Source organism: Enhydra lutris, unplaced genomic scaffold (assembly GCF_002288905.1).
Source record: "Enhydra lutris kenyoni isolate GAN:26980312 unplaced genomic scaffold, ASM228890v2 scaffoldscaffold1, whole genome shotgun sequence".
In the NCBI taxonomy this organism is placed as follows: domain Eukaryota; kingdom Metazoa; phylum Chordata; class Mammalia; order Carnivora; family Mustelidae; genus Enhydra; species Enhydra lutris.
In genome coordinates, this window is record NW_019154085.1 from 96,345,549 (window position 1) to 96,366,149 (window position 20,601).

The window sequence follows — 20,601 nt, forward strand, 5'->3', positions numbered from 1 at the left end:
ACAGGACCTGAGAGGATGGCCAGTGTCTGGAAAACTCCAGACCCATAACATTAGACTTGGAAAGGGCCTTTGAGATAGACTGTCTAGTCCAACCCTCTTGTTTTACAGAGAAGCAACAGATGGATAGTGACAGTAAATGAGTTGTCTAACAGAGCAGGGTTCACTGATGTCAACACCTGCAGGACAAGGCAGACAATGAAGTGAATCAGTCTAGTAGCAGGTATGAAATTCGGTGCTAAGTTGTTAGCTTTCACCAGACATCATGCCTGCCTGTGTATGTTACATTTAATACTCAGTGCAAAGAGTCCTCTAAAGTGGACTTTCAATTTGTAATTCCTAAAGAAAAGGGAAAGGTGTGATCAAGGTCCCTGAAATCATAGTGATCAAGTTCAAATCCCCACTCTACCACTTACTGTGTAAACTTGAGCAAGTTAAACAACATCTCTGAGCCTCAATTTGCTCATCTTTAAAATAGGAATAATAATGTGACTTAACTTGAACGGATCTTGTAAGCATGAAATGGGATAATCCATTTAATACACTTAGTGGAGTTTCTGACACAAGTTAAGTGCTAGTTATTCTAAGTATTAGTTTTTAATGATGTATGGCTAATTAGGGAATAGGCTATCTTCTGATATTCCCCTGCTTTGATGGCACATCACCCCTGGTGGTGCTTCAGGGCCTCAGGATTGCCCTTGCGCCCTATGTGATGGCTGAATGGTCATGTGGTGATCAAAGGCCTTGAGCTCTGCTTGGTGGAGTCTTTCACCTTCTTCCTCTTCCTCTAGGCTTGATCGTGAGTGGTACACAGGCCCTGCCACAGCTTTTTTCTTCATCCTTTTATTCCTTGGGCAAGACCTTCTCCATCCCACGCATGGAGAAATTTGACCACTTTTCACCTTCAAGTGTGGCAGCCCATTCATATCTGGCATGCATACGTAAGACCTCACATCTAAGTTTTCATTTCTCATGGCTGGGGAAAAATCAGTGAACAACGACTTGTATACTTGAGATAGCTGTCCATACCTAGGCAGACCTGAGTCTCTTGACATTAGGACATCATGATTTATTTGCCTCAGTTCCCATCCTTTGTTGACCTGGCAGCATCTGAATCACCTTCCCAGATTGGGCAATCTCCTGTGAGAGTCTTGGTGGAGGCAGGTTCCAGATACCCTCTCATAAAGCCTCAGAGCCCCAGTGCTTGCTCTCCTTGCCCCAAGTTTGACCAGCAATACTTAGTTTTTAATCTAAATGCAAAAAAGACAGGATTGGTGAATTCTGCCAGTGATTTCAGCAGTGGCCCTGTGCTGTATCCAACGGCAGTAGTGCTGGTGGCAGTGTTCAGTGTCCATCTGGGAGGCAGCAGCTCCCTAGCCAGGCTAGGGAGTCCTATGATATGGCCTTGGCTGTGGCTTCAATCACCTGAACATCTTATGAGTGGTTCCCTAGGCATTTGCAATTCTGGAGGGGCTTGAGACACTTGCAACCAATTCCTTTTTTGCTTAAACTGGCCATTATTGGTTTCTGTTGTTCACAACAAAGATTCCTGAATGATACCGATTGCACAAATAGAATATGGGAACATGTGTCTTTCTATTTAGTGAAGAAGGGAGGGGAGAGAATGACAATAAAAGAAAAAGTGAAGAAATAAACTTTTATTTGGCAAATTAGAGACTTTATTTTTCTTTTGCTCCTAAGTAGAAAAGCTTAATCACTATAAAGTACCCAGGATAGCAGAGTGCAGAAAGAACATGCATTCCAACAGACCTGGGTTTAAAATCTCATGAAGTTACTTTCTACCAGTAGAAGAGGATTGGTTAGGGGATTTCTCAGTTGGAGCCTCACTTCTTCTATCTGCAAAATGTGGACAATTATATTTGTCATGCTGTGGCCACCCAGCATCTCTGGAACACTTCCGTGTGTGAAGAAATTTTATGATGGTGAATCCAGAGTTCACTTTCCCAGCCTCCCTTGTAGCGAGGGTACTAACAAATTGCAGAAACTACCTTCTGGTATGGGTGTTGTCTGAGGTGCCAGATGTGGCTGGAGCAGAAATGTCAATACTCTGGTTTCCAGTCTCATCAGCATCAGCATCAGCATAAGTTTCTTGTCTGTGGCCAGGCACTTGCCTTTTTGGTGGAGCAGCCCCCCTCAGGTATGTTTCGGCATTGTCCATGTTAGCACAACCTCATGGTTTGATTGCTTGTCTTCCCAGGAGGTTTGTGAGCTGCCTTTCTTCTTAAGCAAGATAGAGTGGGTTCTGTTGTTTGCCACTAAGAACTGGGTGAAACAGAAGATTCAATAATAGAGTATTTGTAAAGAACCAGGTCAGAGAACATGCTTCAACATTTCAGGCCAGATTTTACCATATGTTATTAATGGCAAGGGAGGAACATGGGTTTCTCTGGGAGATGCATGAGTAAGTTTTGGTTTTAGATAAAGCAGGACGCATTATAGCAGAAATGGATCATTTAGTTCAAGTCTTGCATTTAATAGTAAGTCCATAAAACGCAGTGACTTGTCCAAGGTTATAGATCCATTTTCCATATCACCAAGCTGATATTGGTAATTGGTATCTATTTAGTAGGCAAAGGTTAATTGCTTTCACTTCCTATAGAGTCTGATGTTTTGAGAGGATGGCCCTCACTACATGGAAGGAGAATTGGACTCACTAAACTCTCTCTACATCCTTTATGCTGGATCCATGGTAAGGCTAATGAATGGCAGCAACTGTCAGTAGAACCTTTTCTGAGTGAAAAGTACCACAGAGCAGCTGTACCCTATAATAGGCTCCCAATCTGCATTGTTTCCTAAGCCAGAATTTTGGGAGAATCAATTCCTGATCCATCTCACTTTACATTTGGGAACTCAGTATCCCTGCAGGGCTGTTAATGTGCCTCAGAAGGCAGCACCTGCTGCTGGGGGAGGGACAGAGGGGTTTCCTAGGTTCTGTTTTTAAATTGACCTCGATATCAACCAAGATCTTAAACTAAACTAATAATCAAGTAATTGGTGTAAGCTGCTCTAATTTATTCAGCCCACAAACAAATCCTGTTTTTCTAAACTCTCAAAAGAAAACCAAGTTGTTGTTTTTTAAGGAGTGTCCCCCAAGCGGCGTGCCTGGCTGGCTCAGTCGGAAGAGCATGTGACTCTTTTATTCCCCCCTTTGAAAGATTTTTATTTATTTATTTTTGTTTTGTTTTGTTTTAAATTTTTTTATTTGTCTGTTTATTTATGTATTTTATTTTTTCCAGTGTTCCAAGATTCATTGTTTATGCACCACACCCAGTGCTCCATGCAATATGTGCCCTCCTTAATACCCAACACCACGCTCACCCAACCCCCTCTTCTCCCCTCCAAAACCCTCAGAGTTCACAGTCTCTTGTGGTTCGTCTCCCCCTCCGATTTCCCCCAATTCACTTTTCTTTTCCTTCTTCTAATGTCCTCCATGTTATTTCTTATGCTCCACAAGTAAGTGAAACCAGATGATAATTGACTCTCTCTGCTTGACTTATTTCACTCAGCTTAATCTCCTCCAGTCCCGTCCATGTTGATACAAAAGTTGGGTATTCATCCTTTCTGATGGAGGCATAATATTCTGTGGTATATATAGACAATATCTTCTTTATCCATTTGTCCACTGAAGGGCATCTTGGTTCTTTCCACAGTTTGGCAATTGTGGCCATTGATGCTATGAAGATTGGGGGTACCATGGCCCTTCTCTTCACTATATCTGTATCTTTGGGGGTAAATACCCAGTAGTTCAATTACAGGGTCAAAGGGTAGCTCTATTTTTAATTTCTTAAGGAATCTCCATATTGTTTTCCAAAGTGGCTGGGCCAAATTTCATTCCCACCAACAGTGTAAGAGGGTTCCTCTTTCTCCACATCCTCTCCAACACTTGTTGTTTACTGTCTTGTTGATTTTAGCCATTCTAACTGGTATAAGATGGTATCTCAATGTGGTTTTGATTTGAATTTTCCTGATGGCTAGTGATGATGAACATTTTTTCATGTGTCTGTAAGCCACTTGTATGTCTTCTTTGGAGAAGTATCTGTTAATGTCTTCTGCCCATTTTTTGACGTGATTATCTGTTTTGTGTGTGTCAAGTTTGAGTTCTTTATAGATCTTGGATATCAGCCCTTTGTCTTTAGTATCATTTGCAAATATCTTCTCCCATTCTGTGGGTTGCCTCCTTGTTTTGTTGACTTTTCCTCAATTTTTATTTTTTTATGTTAGTAACCATACAATACATCCTTAGTTTTTGATGTAGTGTTCCATGATTCATTGTTTATGTATAACACCCAGTGCTCCATGCAATACGTGCCCACCTTCATACCCACCACCAGGCTCACCCATCTCCCCACCCACCTCCCCTCTAAAACCCCTCACTTTGTTTCTTGGAGTCCACAGTCTCTCATGGTTCATCTCCCCTTCTGACCCCCCCCTTCACTTTTCCTTTCCTTCTCCTAATGTCCTCCATGTTATTCTTTATGTTCCATAAGTAAGTGAAACCATATGATAATTGACTTTCTCTGCTTGACTTATTTCACTCAGCATAATCTCCTCCAGTCCCATCCATGTTGATGCAAAATTTGGGTATTCATCCTTTCTGATGGTTGAGTAATATTCCATTGTATATATGGACCACATCTTCCATTCATCTTCTGAAGGGCATCTTGGCTCTTTCCACAGTTTGGGTATTGTGGATGTTGCTGCTATGAACATTGGGGTACTTATGGCCCTTCTTTTCTCTACATCTGTATCTTTGGGGTAAATACCCAGTAGTGCAATTGCAGGGTCATAGGGTAGCTCTATTTTTAACTTTTGAGAATTCTCCACACTGTTTTCCAAAGTAGCTGTACCAACTTGCATTCCACTACCAACACTCTAAGAGGTTCCCCTTTCTCCACATCCTCTCCAACATTTGATGTTTCCTGCCTTGTTAATCTTTGCTGTTCTAACTGGTGTAAGGTGGTATCTCAATGTGGTTTTGATTTGAATTTCCATGATGCTAATGATGATGAACACTTTTTCATATGTCTGCTAGCCATTTGTATGTTTTCATTGTAGGAGTGTCTGTTCATGTCTTCTGCCCATTCTTTGACTTGTTCATCTGTTTTTTGAATATTGAGTTTGAGAAGTTTTTTATAGATCTTGGATATCAGCCCTTTGTCTTTAGTGTCATTTGTTTGTCATTATGTTACATAATACTATATGTTTATGTGTGTCTCTCTGTATATGTAAATAAAATAATGGGAAAAGGTCTGGAAAGATACCCACCAAACTGTTAATAGAATGGAGCACTGGGTGTTGTAAATAAACAATGAATCTTGGAACACTGTATCAGAAACTAATGATGTATTTTATAGTGACTAACATAACACAATAAAAAAAAGAAATTACTTTATAAAAAAGATTTTATTTTTAAGTAATCTCTATACCCGATGTGGGTCCTCAAACTCTAACTGAGATCAAGAGTTGAATGCTTTACCAACTAAGCCAGCCAGGCACCCTGATAGGAATTACTTTTGAGGATAAGGAGTGCTGATCCATGGGAATTAACTATAGCTTTATCTCCAAAAGCCTAAATTTAAAAAGGAAAGTTTATTCAAATATTACTTATGTAATGAAAAATTAACCTTAAAAATAAAAACATGAAATGAGGGCATTGGATGAGGACTTTAATCACTATTGGCCATGATACCACATTAAGAAAGGTATTTTGCATTGTGATACATTACAGCCCTGTGTATCTATTTATACAGACACAAACTGAGACAAAAGTTTCATGAAACAATGTTTACTCTTACCACAAATGCATTCTGCTATTCTCTTTTGTAATCTATTTAATTTTTTAAGCTGCTCTAACCACTGCATTGATATGACTCATTGTTTTGTTGCAGCCCATATTCTCAAACATTGACTAGATAATCACTACTTCTAAAGTTCTGAGATTCTTTCATGAAAATAGCCCCGTGCATTGGGCTTTCTACCTCTCCTGAAATCCCTTAGTATTTTTTGTCTCTTTTGCTCTGTTAACACAAAATTATTGCTATCTGTGTGTTCTTTACCCATTTGGGTGTCTCCCTGGTCCCCTAGTGATGGAGTGTGAAATAATAGAAAATATATATATTGGTCCCTGGTTCCTGGCACATTTCTCCTAAAACCCTTGTAATTTCCTAAGTAATAAGAACACTAGGAGTGTCTCTCTTTTTCTTTACCAAATTTTTATTTAAATTCTAGTTTGTTAACATATAGTGTAATATTGGTTTCAGGAGTAGAATTTAGTGATTCATCACTTACATACAACACCCAGTGCTCAACATAACAAGTGCCCTCCGTAATACCTATCACTCATTTAGTCCATCCTCCATCAACCTTCAGTTTGTTCTCTGTTGTTAAGAGTCTCTTATGGTTTGCCTCCCCCTTCTTCCCTCTTTTTTTCCTCTTCCAACATATTCATCTGTTTTGTTTCCTAAATTTCACATATGAGTGAAACCATAGGTTATTGGTCTTTCTCTGACTGGCTTATTTTGCTTAGCATAATATACTCTAGCTCCATCCACATCATTGCAAATGGCAAGATTTCATTATTTTTGATGGCTGAGTCATATTCCATTGTGAATATATACCACATCTTTTTTATCCATTTATCAGTCGTTGGACATCTGGGCTCTCTCCATAGTTTGGCTATTGTTGGTAATGCTGCTATAAACACTGTGGTGCATATACCCCTTCAAATCTGTATTTTTGTATCCTTTGGGTAAATACCTAGTAGTGCAATTGCTGGATTGTAGGATAGTTCTATTTTTTACTTTTTGAACCTCCATACTGTTGTCCAGAGTGGCTGCACCAGTTTGCATTCCCACCAGCAATGCAAAAGGAGTCCCCTTTCTCCGTATCCTCTCCAACATCTGTTGTTTCCTGTGTTGTTAATTTTAGCCATTTTGACAGGTGTGAGGTGGTATCTCACTGTGGTTTTGATCTGCATTTCCCTGTTAATGAGTGATGTTGAACATCTTTTCATGTGTCTGTTAGTTATCTTGATGTCTTTGGAAAAATGTCTGTTGATGTCTTCTGCCAATTTCTTAACTGGATTATTTGGGAAGTTTTTGGGGTGTTGAGTTTGATAAGATCTTTCTGACTTTTGGATACTAACCCTTTATCAGATATGTCATTTGCAAATATCTCTTCCCATTCTGTAGGCTGCCTTTTAGTTTTGTTGGTTGTTTTCCTTCATTGTGCAAAAGCCTTTTATCTTGATGAAGCTCCAAGAGTTCATTTTTGCTTTTGTTTCCCTTGCCTCTGGCAATGTGTCTAGTAAGAAGTTGCTATAGCTAAGGTCAAAGAGGTTGCTGCCTGTGTTCTCTTCTAGGATTTTGATGGATTCCGGTCTCACATTTAAGTCTTTCATCCATTTTGAATTTATTTTTGTGTATAGTGTAAAAAAATGGCCCAGTTTCACTTTTCTACATGTGGCAATCCAGTTTTCCCAACACCATTTGTTGAAGAAACTGTTTTTTCTTCCATTGCCTATTCTTTCATACTTTGTCAAAAATTCGTAGTCCATACAATTGTGGGTCAATTTCTGGGTTTTCTATTCTGTTCTATTGACCTATGTGTCTGTTTTTGTGCCAGTATCATACTGTTTTGATGACTACACCTTTGTACTATAGCTTGAAGTCTGGAATTGTGATGCCTCCCACTTTGCTTTTCTTTTTCAGGATTGCTTTGACTATTCAGGGTCTTTTGTGGTTCCATACAAGTTTGAGGTTGGTTTGTCCTAGCTCTGTGAAAAATGCTGGTGGTATTTTGATAAGGATTGCATTAAATGTGTAGATTGTTTTAGGTGGTATGGACGTTTTAACAGTGTTTGTTATTCCTATCCATGAGCATGGAATTTTTTTTCCCATTTCTTTATATCCTCTTCAATTTCTTTCATAAGTGTTCTATAGTTTTCAGCATATGGATCTTTTACTACTTTGGCTAGGTTTTTTCCTAGGTATCTTATTGTTATTGGTACAATTGTAAATGGGATCAATTCCTTGATTTCTTTTTCTACTGCTTCATTATTGGTATGTAGAAATGCAACAGATTTCTGCACAACGATTTTATATCCTGGGACTTTGCTGAATTCATGTATTAGTTCTAGCAATTTTTTTGGTGGAGACTTTGGGTTTTCTAGAGTATCATATCATCTGCAAATAGTGAAAGTTTGACTTCTTCCTTACCTATTTTGAAGCCTTTTATTTCTTTTTGTTGTCTGATTGCTGTGACTAAGACTTCTAGTACTATGTTAGAGAGTAATGGTGAGAGTGGATATCCCTGTCTTGTTCCTGACCATAGAGGACAAGCTCTCAGTTTTTCTCCATTGAGGATGATATTAGCTGTTGGTCTTTCATATGTGGCTATTATGATGTTGAAGTATGTTCCATCTCCACCTACTTTGTTGAGGGTTACTAGGAGCATCTCTTACTTTAATATTTAGTCTTTAGTCCTCTGACATAGGATTGCTAAAACCCTTGTGAGTTCCTAAGTGGGTAAGAGCACTAGTAGCATCTTTTATTCTATTTTTTTAAAGATTTTATTTATTTATTTATTTATCTGACACACAGAGATCACAAGCAGGCAGAGAGGCGGGCAGAAAGAGAGGAGGAAGCAGGCTCTCCGCCAAGCAGAGAGCCCGATGTGGGGCTCGATCCCAGGACCCTGGGATCATGACCTGAATCAAAGGCAGAGGTTTTAACCCATTGAGCCACCCAGGCACCCCTCTTTTGTTCTATTGATGTGATTCTGAGTAGACCCCTGGATGGCTCCTGGATAGGGGCTGGTGATCAGAAAGACCAAGCCATGATTAGAAGCTTGGCATTTTCAGTCTCCCACCACTTCTCCAGGGAAGGAAGAAGGGCTGGAAATAGAGTTAATAATTGAATATGCCTACATGAGAAAACCTCCATAAAAATCCCAATAGCATGGGGGGTTTTAGTAGTTTTCAGGATGGAGAACGAACGCATCCACACTGGGAATATGATGCACCCTAACTCCGTGGGGATGGAAGGTCCTGTGCTTGGGACACAGGTGAAAATCTGGGTAGGTTTTTCTATATGGGGGAAATCATTTTGAGAGCAGCAACCTGATAAGATCACACAGACTAGTGTGTGAAAAATGCTAATTGGATGGAAATGATGTGTTTGTGTATATGCGTGCACAGGCACGTGTTTATGTGCACATGTGTGCATGTCTGTATTTGTATTCCCAAAGGCCTGGAAACCACTCAGTAGCATGTTTCTAGATTCATCTGACCCATGGATTTGAAAAGGACACTATGTCTACCTTCTGAAATGCTCCTAGGTATTCTTTCACCACCCTAAGCAGCTCCCAAAAGGCTATACAACCTGACTTGCTACCTATACTTTTATCACCACTCAACCAAGGATAAATGGTGTTTTTTAGTTCTGAACAAAGCTTTCCTGTGGCAAACAAATACTCCTTGGTTCATTCCAAGGGCATTGAAAAGCCAAAGGTTAAAAAGAGAAACAAATGGCAGACCAGAGAAATGTTTTGGAAAGATTTTTCTGAGGACAGGAATCTCTGAGGCAAATCAGTCTTGGGGGCCACAAGATATTTATTCAAAGGAATGTAGGAGAACAAAAAGAAATTTCAGCCCCAAATACTGGATTTTCTCAATGCTTAGCCTAATTTCCATATTCATATATATTTGCCTGTTGTTTTTCCAGTGGCTGTAATCTCTGACCACTGTAATTATGAAAAATACATATTCAGTTCTTTTGCATGTTTATTTGTTTTGTTTTTGAGAAAGAGAGAAATAGATTGTCACTGTTTTGTTCTATTAAATTCTGTACAGTTTTGCTGGAAATATGTAGGTAGTAGATATGAAATATTTTCATTCCTATTTTCTTTTGGAGATTTAGTGTTTATGCAATCTCTTGACATGAAAACAAAATGAAATGAAAGCCATTCAAATACAGTATCAAGGTTACAAATGAGACCTGTCTGTCCATTCCTGTGGACTTCTTTTTTTTTTTTAATAATTTTTTTTTAAAGATTTTATTCATTTATTTGTCAGAGAGTGAGAGAGAGAGAGGGAGAGATCACAAGCAGGCAGAGAAGCAGGCAGAGACAGAGGGAGAAGCAGGCTCCCTGCCGAGCAAGGAGCCCGATATGGGACTCGATCCCAGGACGCTGGGATCATGACCTGAGCCGAAGGCAGCCGCTTAACCAACTGAGCCACCCAGGCGTCCCCCTGTGGACTTCTTAATAGCCTTGTAATCAGCTCTAATCAGAATGTACTCTCCCTTGGGGAGATTTAAGGCCAACTGACATCACCGGCTCCCCTAGGAACTAGCACTTTTAATGGGAAAAGTGCAGCACCGTGTCTATAGCAGCACTTAGTGGGCCCTCTTTAGTGGAGGTGAGAGCGAACTGCCCCAGAGATGCTGATGTTCAAAAGTATTTATTCTCCATTGCCTTCAGGATCAAGTACAAAGGCCTAAATCTATCCTCTATGACCCTGTCTGATGAGGCTTCTGCCCATCTCTCCAACCTTTTTCCTTGGCTTCCTAAACTCTACCTGTCTCTGTTCTTATTCCACAGAGTAGTCAAGGTGGTCTTTTTAAGCCATTAAGACCCTCCAGAGAATTTGTGTTTCACTGAGAATAAAATCCGGACTCCACAGCTAGGGATATTTCAAGTGTCCCCACAGTCTCTCCCTGATCTGGCCCTTGCATACCTCACCAGGCTTATTTCCTACCATCTCCCCCTTTTACTACATCTCAGTCACAATCCTTTCCTTTCTGTTCCTCAAACACAGCTCTTTCTCACTTGGTGGGCTTTGCAACTGCTGTTCCTCATCCAGGGACACTTGTCCAGGATTTCCTTACCATCCTCTGAGTCTTAGCTGGCCCCCTGAGCAGCCAGCCCACCGAATCTTCCCTAGTCACTTGCTACTACAGCATTGTTTTTCATTCCATTCTCTGTTGTGATGATATTTTTTTTTGTCTATCCCTGGAATTTGAGCACCATGAGGGCATCGAGTATTTCTTTCTGGGTCAAGAGGTTATTCCTGGTGTTGAGATTGGTGGGCCTGACACAAAATAAGTGTCAATATAAATCAGTAAGTGAGTAAATGAATGTATGACCCCAAGGTTCTCAGATTTGAGTGAGTGTCAGAATCACCAGAGGCTTGCCAAAACACAGATTGCTGGCCTGACCCTCAGAATTCCTGAGATGGCAGGACTGGGGTGAGACCCCCAAATTTGCATTTCTTCTAGGTTACCCCTACGCATGGTAACTGTGCTTTCCCAGACCATGAGTCCTCTAGGGTGTGCTTCCATGGTCTGTCTACATTTAGCTGGAAGCTCAGGAATGTGACCTGAACTCCATGAGAGCATAAGATGCCTCTGACAGAGCATGAGATGCCTCTGTGTAGCCCTAGACTTCAGCTCATGCACAGGCCTCATTACTTACAGAATGCTTTGCCCCAGGCTTTCCTCCTCTTGCTTTTTCTCTTACCAGACTCAACCTTTAATAAAAGTGGCTTTTCTCTGCTTTGTCTCCAGTGTTTAATTTCTCCAGCTTGTGCACAAACCTAAACTGTGCCATTTATTTGGTTGGCATTAATATACTGTAATAACCTGTGGAAAGAGCCCAGGTCACTTTCTTGAGGCAGAACAATAAATGCTAAAATTGGTTCTAGGGTAGAAAAAAAAAGATTTCTTAATGACTTCTCAAATTGCAATTTTATCTTCTTAAATACAGCTCTTTGAAGTCACCCTCATTTTTCCTAGTAATTTTGAGAAACTCAGTACTGCTTCCATGCTTATTACAAAGTCAATAATAGGACATGAGTTGAGCTCCCTGGAGGCCCACCTGCAAGAACATCTCAGGCTCAGGATGTCCCTGTCTAAAGCACATTCACAATTTGGGAGAAACTCACCTTGCTGTGGTGTTGGAGCTGCACCCAGCCTCCATAGCCAAATCTCTGTGGGGGAGAAGCACAGTTAGACTAGAAGAACAAAACAGGAAGGACTGCAATAAAGGAGCATTTCTGGGGCAAAAAATCCTGAGTTCCATCCTACCAGGCATCACTTTCCCTTTTTCTCCCTGCACACCCATGTATCACATACTTTGTTGATAGTTAAATCAATTTACTTTTTTCCCTCAAATATATTTACTCCAGAGGAAAATTCTGTCATAGAAGTGCTCATTTTACCTAGGTTGCAATTTTTTTTAAAGTTGGGTTTGTTGAGGTATAATTTACATATGGTAAAATTAGATCTTTGTAAGTGTATGTTCTATGCAATCCCACATTGCAATCAAAATGAAAATAGAGTCTTTCGGAGCACTGGGTGTGGTGCAAAAACAATGAATACTTTTACGCTGAGAATAAATAAAAAAAAAATTAAAAAAAAGAAAATAGAGTCTTTCATCACCCTGAAATATAATATCATGCTCCTTTATAGTCAACACGACTCATTCTTGTCCTCAGCCTCTTACAGCCACTGGTTTGATTTCTCAATTTGTAAGTTTGACTTTTCCAAAATGTTGTTTAAGTTAAACCATACATTATACATCCTTTATGAGCGGATTTGTTTTCATTTAATAATATAGTTGAGATCCATCCATGTTGTTGAATGTGCCAGTAGTTCAGTCCTTTTTTAGTGATGAGTAGTATCCCATTCTAGGGACACTTGGTAGACATTTTGTTTTTCTACTTATCTGCTATTATGAATAAGTTGCTATAAACATTTGAAGACAGTTCTTTGTGTGGAAATATGTTTTAACTTTTCTTAGGTAAATATCCAGGAGCGGAATTGCTTCATGAGAAACTGCCCCTTAGAAACTGTGGCTAAAATGGCTGTAGCAGTCTGCATGCCCAGCAACAAAGTATGAGAATTCCAGTTGCTCCACACCCTCACCTGCATGTGGTATTGTCAGTTTTCTTAATAAAGCCACTTCAGTAGGTGTGTAGTGTTATACCATTGTGGTCTTATTTGTATTTCTCTAATAACTAGAACAGCTTTTCAAATACTCATTTGCCATATTTTCTTTGGTGAAATATCTGTGAACATTTTTGTCTAGTATTTTTTTTCTTAACTGGGTTATTTGTCTTCTTATTACTGAGTTTTGAGAGTTGTTTATGTGTTCTGCACCAGATATCAGACACTAGTTTGCAATTTTTAAATGAGGATGACATTAAAAAATAGTTGTTCTTGAACCATCTAAAATCATTTCACAGACCACCAGAAGTATGTGGACTGTAAAGTTTACTTTTTAGGAAATACCATCTTTGAATGCTAACACTGCTCTTCAAACCATGAGTTGCCCATTAGTAGGTCATGAAATCAGTTTAGTGGATGGTGACCCAGACATCCTAAAAGCCAAAATAATTTATGTAATGAATGCTGCCAGCTTTCTACCTATCTTCCCTCTCCTTAACACTCCTGTACACACCAGCCCTCCTACACCTGCCAGCCCCCGTGTTTCTTTGACAAGGACTTCCCTATTCCTACTGAAGCCAGATTTGATGCAGTCCTTCTAGAAGGTCAGAAATCTCAGGAAATTAATGTCCCCATTCCTGGCCCGCTGTCTCCAAATCCCTCAACCAGTGACTGAGGATGCCTGTATTTATATACACTGAATACCTTGGTTTCCCCACCACTTGGGCATGGTGAGTCTGAGATGAGGCACACATTCTACACTTTCATTGGCTGACTTGATTTCCCTGTCTCATTTCTCTTCTCTCCTGGTATTTCTGAGATCACCTCCAAAGTAAACTACTTGCATTTGAATCTTTGTTTCAGGGTCTGCTTCTTGGAAAACCCATGTTAAAATAGAAATGAAATGGAATGGAATGAAGCAGAATGGAAGAGAATAGAACAGAACAGAATAGAATAGAATAATATATTAGAATGTTTCCCATGTGTTATTAGTTTCATTAGACTTTTCCATTATACATATGAATGAACTGAGTCACAATATAAAATATATTTCTTCTTGAGATCATGAATAAAAAGTTTTCAAAGTCTGCCTGAGAACATAGGTATATATGACTCACATAATTAGAGGTTTTCAAACCTCATTTTGTTCATTCATTCTTCAAGCTCTCAGAGAATCCCACCCCTGACCAGCCTTACTAGGGCAGAGAAAATGAAGGACACTTCCAGTCTTGAACATGTGGGGTGGGCTGGCAAGTATTGAAGAGTAATGGTGTGTGAGATGTGCTGTGGCAGAGTAACACACAAGCTCTCTGGGAACCTGTAGGAGGGTATTGGCCACCAACTTGAGTTGGGTGATATCTATGGAGGGAGATTGAAAAGATAGTCTGGGGTCAGAACTTCCAATGTTCAGCATTTCCTGGCTTCAGAACAGTGACTCCCACCGTGTGATGGAAGAAGGGAAGATGGGGGGGGGGGGGGGGCAGAAACAGTGATGTGAAGAGCTTATCAACAGCAATTGTCAGTAGTATTGGGTAGAGAAACTGAATATCAGCTCAACTTCTTGCTTCTTATAGTTGGATGAAATAAGCTAACAGTGATTTGTTTTCATGTCATGTTATAGGGAAGTTGTCTTGAGGGAGTCAGTCCTTGGCAGGTTTCTTTTCCTAGCTACCCTCTCACCTCCAGACTGAGAGGGGAGGTCTGGGCCTGCAGCACAGGGCTGTTTGTATGTCTCTGTGTCTGTGACTGGGGCCACACCAAGAGAGATTTAAGATTTTGTAAATTCTGTACCAGCTTTGTTCTACCTTGACATAAGGTCTGTTCTTGAGTTCTACTTCCAAATAATCATATTAGCTCTGAAAAATCAACCTGCCCTCTTCCTAAATTACATCCTAGGACCTGGAGTAGTAGCCTGGGCATGCAAAGGAAACTGTCCATCAGGGGCCTGGATTCTCTTCTTTGTACCAAGTCTCTCTTTTGTATCCCACCACCCCACTCTTCTCCTTTCATGCATTTAATACCCTCATGCTCTCCACCTCCATCTTCTCCTGGATAAAGCTGATGAGAGATTTACATTGGTGGAGGAGGTGGCATATGGCCTCTACCAGTTACATTTTAAAGTCAATAAACTTTCTCTTGAATTGGAAAATTGTCACTGAAATTTTACTTTACTGTAGAAGAAAAAGTTTTGTTTCCTTGTTTCCTTCTCTATTCTTTCTTTCCTCTCTGTCTTTCTTACTTATTCTTAATTTGCTAAGGAACTTTAACCCATAAGTTAGCAGGTTAAAGATGTAGTCTCTTGGAGGAAGGGCAGAGAGGCAGGGGGGAGGCAGAACAAAGGGATCTTGTCACATATGACCAACCACTTACAAGATTCTGAATTTTGTTGGAGTAACTTAGCATCTCAAAGTCACTCTTTCCTTATGTGTAAAGTGAGGCTATATTTTGTGCTCCATATTTAGCTGTAACATAGCATTTTGTAGGAATTTAATTGAGATAAAATTCATAGAGAGCTACTGATGCCAGACCTGGCTTATAGAAAGGGCCTCACCAATGCTAACAATGATTATGATGATGCTGACAGTGGCATTGGTAATGGTGGAGGTAGTGGGGGTGATAGTGATGGTTGTGGTATTTGTAGGGATGGCAGTGGTGGTGGCAATGGTAGAGGTTGTGAGGTGGTAGCGGTAATGTTAGTAAGCTTGGTGGTGGTGGTGGCGGCAGCCAGGGTTGCATTAAATGTAGCATAGTGGTGGCAACCTATTTTATCCTTAGGTGGTAGAAGAAGGCATACCCTAGCTCCAGACATTAAAGAGTGCTCTGAAAGAAGGAGCTTTTGTCACCCTGTGTTCCTCCTTCCTTTTTCTTGGAAAGCACAAAATTTGACCACTTTGTGTTTCTTCTAACCCCCCTGGAAAGGCCTAACCTATTTAGGGCAACTGCTGCAAGTCTGGGTTCTACATAGTTCTGCAGCTGTCATCCTAGGTTGAATCAAGCCTGGGGTCTGAAATTTATGACCTTGAAAATAGTTTTGGTGAGAGCATATGCCAAGAGGCATTTACAGTCTGAAAATATTTGACTGACAATGACCATAGGTATTTAAGGTCATGACAATAAAAAACTAAAACATTCAAGGGAATTCAGTTCTACATACAAGAGATATGTTTCTGAAATAGATTTATATCAATTAGAGATAGATGAACTGAATGGCATTTTTAATGTCTTGGGGACATCACACTTCATGAGGTGAATAAGGAACTTCCTGTTTGATGAAACCAGATATCTATTTCCTCAGAGGGGTTGCTTAAAAGTCAGATTATGCCTGGAATTTTGTCTCCTAAAATCTGACAGTGATCAAGTACAATTAAATCATTGCTAATGAAAAAATATGTAAATATATATTTATTAATGGCCAGAATTTTTCAAATCCATTTAAAACTGGAAAAATCTTTGCAAATCTTACTATTGGGGATATAGTAGGCAGTCTGTAAATTCTTACTGAAGGAAAGAGCCAAGACCTTATTATCATCATTGTTGTTATGAATAATCTCATCATGGATCAACCTGAAACAATGTTCACCATGGTTTCTTGGGCCACCATCCTCCTCTTTCTGATAGCAGAGAGTAGGGGTCCTGATGCATCAGAAACACAATTTGAGCAAGTGCTCCCTGCGTCTGCTCTTTACACCTGAGATAGATTTTCCCCCTAAGGATCTTAACTGTAAGTCTGAGTAAAATCGTTATTAGCAAGTGAAAATGAAAAGATTTCTCAGATCCCAGTTGTTAATAATCATTAGTTAAATATCAACCCAGGCATTTTGATTCTACTTATCTATTTCTTCACTGCATTAGGAGGTCAAGGTTATTGAGGTGTGTTCATTAATGTTTAATAAGGAAAGGCAGGTTGGAAAACATGTTAGTTCTTCCAATGGGGCTTCATCTTCTGAAACAAAACTGGCTTCTCCTTCTCATTCTTTTATTGGAAAGTTTGGAAAAATGATGAGAAAAGATCAGATTGATGTTTTGAAATAATATTTTATCCCTTGAGAAACAATTTGAAGATAAAGGAAAATCTGTTGTAATTACTGAACTATATGAACACCAAGGACTCAGGTCACTTTAATGCTTACATTACTCTGGCTATATGGACTGGTAATGGGGTGCGAGGAAGAAGAATCCCATGTTTATCTCACTCCCAGTTTGAAAACAAACTGTTTTTCAGTTGTTGTTTTTTTTTTTCATCACCGGTTTGCTTGCAATCAAATGAAGATTTTACCACATAACAAATCCACTTACTTGACCTGTGGGTTGAAGTCAGGTTCCAGTGACCCTGTGATGAGGCTCTCAGTGGGTTTACATGAATGTGGGGAGTTGGGGAACAGGCTGGTGTGGAGGGAGACAGTGGGGGACAGAGGGAAGCAGAGACATCCCTCATAGCAGTGATAGGCTCCTGCGCAAGCTCTATCAAGGTGGTTGCAGTGGTAATGCTGTAGAGGGGCCACTGAGGTCCCACATAGCTCTGGGATTAGAGGCTCCTTTCTGTGTCTTGGGCACTCATTGGTCCAGCAAGGTTAATAATATAAATCCTATCTGCAATTTACATGATTTTTATGTGAATCTAATATATATGTATCTTGCTCCCTGGCAGTTAAGAGTATAATGGTTATTATTACTATCATTATATCATCAATATTATTAAGCTTATCAGTCATCTGCAGCAAATGAGACTACTAGATAGAACCCTGGTTTATTGGGACGTAAACTGAATGCCCCTCCCCTCCTTTTAGGCGACAGCTAGAGGTTAAGAAGGAGAAGGGAGGGGGGTGCCTAGATGGCTCATTCACTTAAGTGTCTGATTCTTGGTTTCAGCTCAGGTCGTGATCTCAGAGTTGTGAGATCAAGCCCCTCATCAGGCTCCACACTCAGTGTGGAATCTGCTTGAGACTCTCTCTCATCTCCTGCTGCCCCTCCCCTGCCTCAAATAAATAAGTAAATCTCAAAAAAAAAAAAAAAAAAAAAAGGAGAAGGGGCAAAAAGAGCCAGCAGAGCATGTGGTTGGGAAGTCTCCAGGGCACGTATTTATGGTTATAGCCTCCCTAATCTCTGCATCTTTCGGTTTCCTAACCAGTTTCAACAATGCCTGCAGGGCCCTGCATTGGGTGGGGGCACCTAGAAATTGTCAGCTCTTGGTGACAACTTCTCTGCTCGAACTGGAGGCAAGCTTCTGGGTGGGAGGCAGACGAAGGGAGGTGGATTTGTGACACTAGGTAGATAGTAGGTAGAAAGTTTTCTCCCTTTAGCAAAGAGGAGGCACATTTTTAGGCTGCTCTGGGTCTTTATCACTAACCTTGTAAGGTGGGGTTTACACTTTAATAAAACTTGATGAGTACAATAACATTTAGAGCAGCAATGTCCCATGTAGGCCCTTAGACGACGTGCTACAACAGAAAACACTTTTAAGATGGTTCAGCATCATATGTATTTTTCAAACTACAATGTCTACTATTCATTCACCTTACCTAAAGTACCAATGGAGAAAGAAACAAGATTAACATTCTTCTAGGAGACATTTATGAAAAGAAAACAGTTTCACTTACTTGCATAATAAACTGTATTTTAATTAGAGTTTGTGTTAATTCATTTTTCCTCACTTGGGATAAAAAAGATGAAACATTATTAGTGGCATGAAAATACTAGAGAGAAGATTGGGTAAAACCTGATACTTAGCCTGAATAAAGCTCAAACCAGTTATAAATTTCTTCATGTTCCTCACCTCCTTCTTTTAGTATTCATTCAAAAGTTCTTAATGACAAAAGGAAATTTCCCTCTTTTGAGAAACAGAGAAAGAGACACTCATTGTACAAAGGCTTCATGTCATTTTCTCTAGGGTTTTTTGATGTTCCTACTCTCTAGTTCATAACAAGGATTTACAGCTTAAAGAACATCAAAAGGAAAGGTTTCAGACAGTGTCCTAAAATAGACTTTAAAAAAATTCCACAAAGCTATCTCTTAGTGCTTCTAAAACTTATTTTAAACATTTTGGAAAGGAGATGTGTTTTATAAGTCTTGGAAGCCTATCATATTCCATTTTTTAATAGTCTTTTACTTGAAACTATAACTTTAAATTCTGTAGTTGGCACGTATCTTCCCAGCAGCTGAATATGTGATTTAAATGGAAGTAAAACTGCCTGACTTAAATTGTCCAGAAATTTTAAAGAATGCTTCATTTGAGGAGAAAAGGGGATTTTGAGAAGGCACTTACTTCTTTGATCAATGTTCTTTGAAAATAAATATAAAGCTAATTTTTAAAAAACTGGGAAATCAGAGCTACCAAATAATTTTAAATCACCCCTAGGGCAGAGAAACTTAACATCTAATTCCCCAAAGAATAAACAGATCTGTAGTAGAAGCAATGAGAAACCCTGGAGAAGATCCAGAAATAATTCAGCAGATTAATCACCATTACCTTTTTTAGATCTGGCCATTCTTTTGGTAGAATATGACTATGGATGTCAATTTTCATCTCCACAGGATCAGAGAAGCATGCAAAGAAAGAAGTTTTGATATCAAGCGATCTCCATAAAAACCATGGAGTTAATTGATTTACAGAGTCTCTTTACAGCTACTTTCTGGCACCAGTCAGTAAGCTTATTCGGCTCAATCCAAGTCCACTGGACGTGCCTTATTAAAGTTCAGAATTCTGTTTATTTGTCAACTTGGCTTTGTATCAACAACTCTTTGGTAATCGGGACTCTGGGCACTAAATTAAAAAAATAAAATAAAAGACTGTACTAAACCTCATGAGGTCAGATGTACTACTGGGTGCTTTTGAGTTACAGCAGGTCCAAAATTGGTTAATCTTTGCTTTTAAATATTTCTTTTTTTTTTTCAAGATATACATAGGAAAAATCTGGAGTGCTTGGGTGGTGTGGTTGGGTGATTGTTCAACTTTTGGATTTTGCTTAGGTAGTGATCTCATGGTCATGGGACTGAGCCCTGCATGGGGCTCTGCACTCAGCATGTTTGAAATTCTCTCTCCCTTTTCCTCTGCTCCTCCTGCTCATGCACACATACACACACTCTCTCTCTCTCTCAAATAAATAAATCTTTTTAAAAAAAGATACAGTAAAAAATCAAGTAGAACATGGTTAAAAATCAAATAGTACAAAGTGTTGTTAAAGAACAGTAATCACTGACTCACCTTATCATTACTTCCCCAGAAGGAACCAATTTTAATTTTGCTTTTCATTCAGTTATTTACCTTGATGTCTTTAAACAATATTGATCAATTGGCTTGTTCATGAAAATTTAGCATGTTGAAAAGTTGTGGGGGAAGTTTCACCTTTACTTTTAAGTCAGAGAAAAAGTCCATTCTTCATACATGTTATTTTTTCCATTGCCTTTTTCTTTCATTTATTCTTGCATTTAATATTTATTAAGGCTGAATGAGGTGAAATGATGCATATGTTGTAATAGATAACTGTACACAGCTTAAGTGCAGGGGTAAAAAGAAAGAAACCATTCCACTGAGAGTTCTCAGAGCCCTTTGGGGTGGTCTTCCACTGGAGCGTAAAGTGGGGCTATTGGTCATGCCTCTAAAGAAAACCTAGAACAAAACAGCCCTTTGTTATTCTATATT

At 39.5% G+C, this 20,601-nt stretch overlaps 1 protein-coding gene across 1 annotated transcript in view; it reads right to left on the reverse strand.

Moving 5' to 3' along the window:
* LOC111145481 (aminocarboxymuconate semialdehyde decarboxylase) overlaps window positions 1-19,625 on the reverse strand; it is an 83,898-nt gene extending 64,273 nt beyond the window's left edge. Inside the window, exons 1-2 of the mRNA XM_022500380.1 lie at window positions 19,429-19,625; window positions 11,960-12,004 (exon numbers count right to left, since the gene is read on the reverse strand). Coding sequence (XP_022356088.1) covers window positions 11,960-12,004; window positions 19,429-19,485 — 102 coding nt within the window. The 5' untranslated portion in view covers window positions 19,486-19,625. The remainder of the gene's footprint in view (window positions 1-11,959; window positions 12,005-19,428) is intronic.
* Window positions 19,626-20,601: the final 976 nt, after the last annotated feature.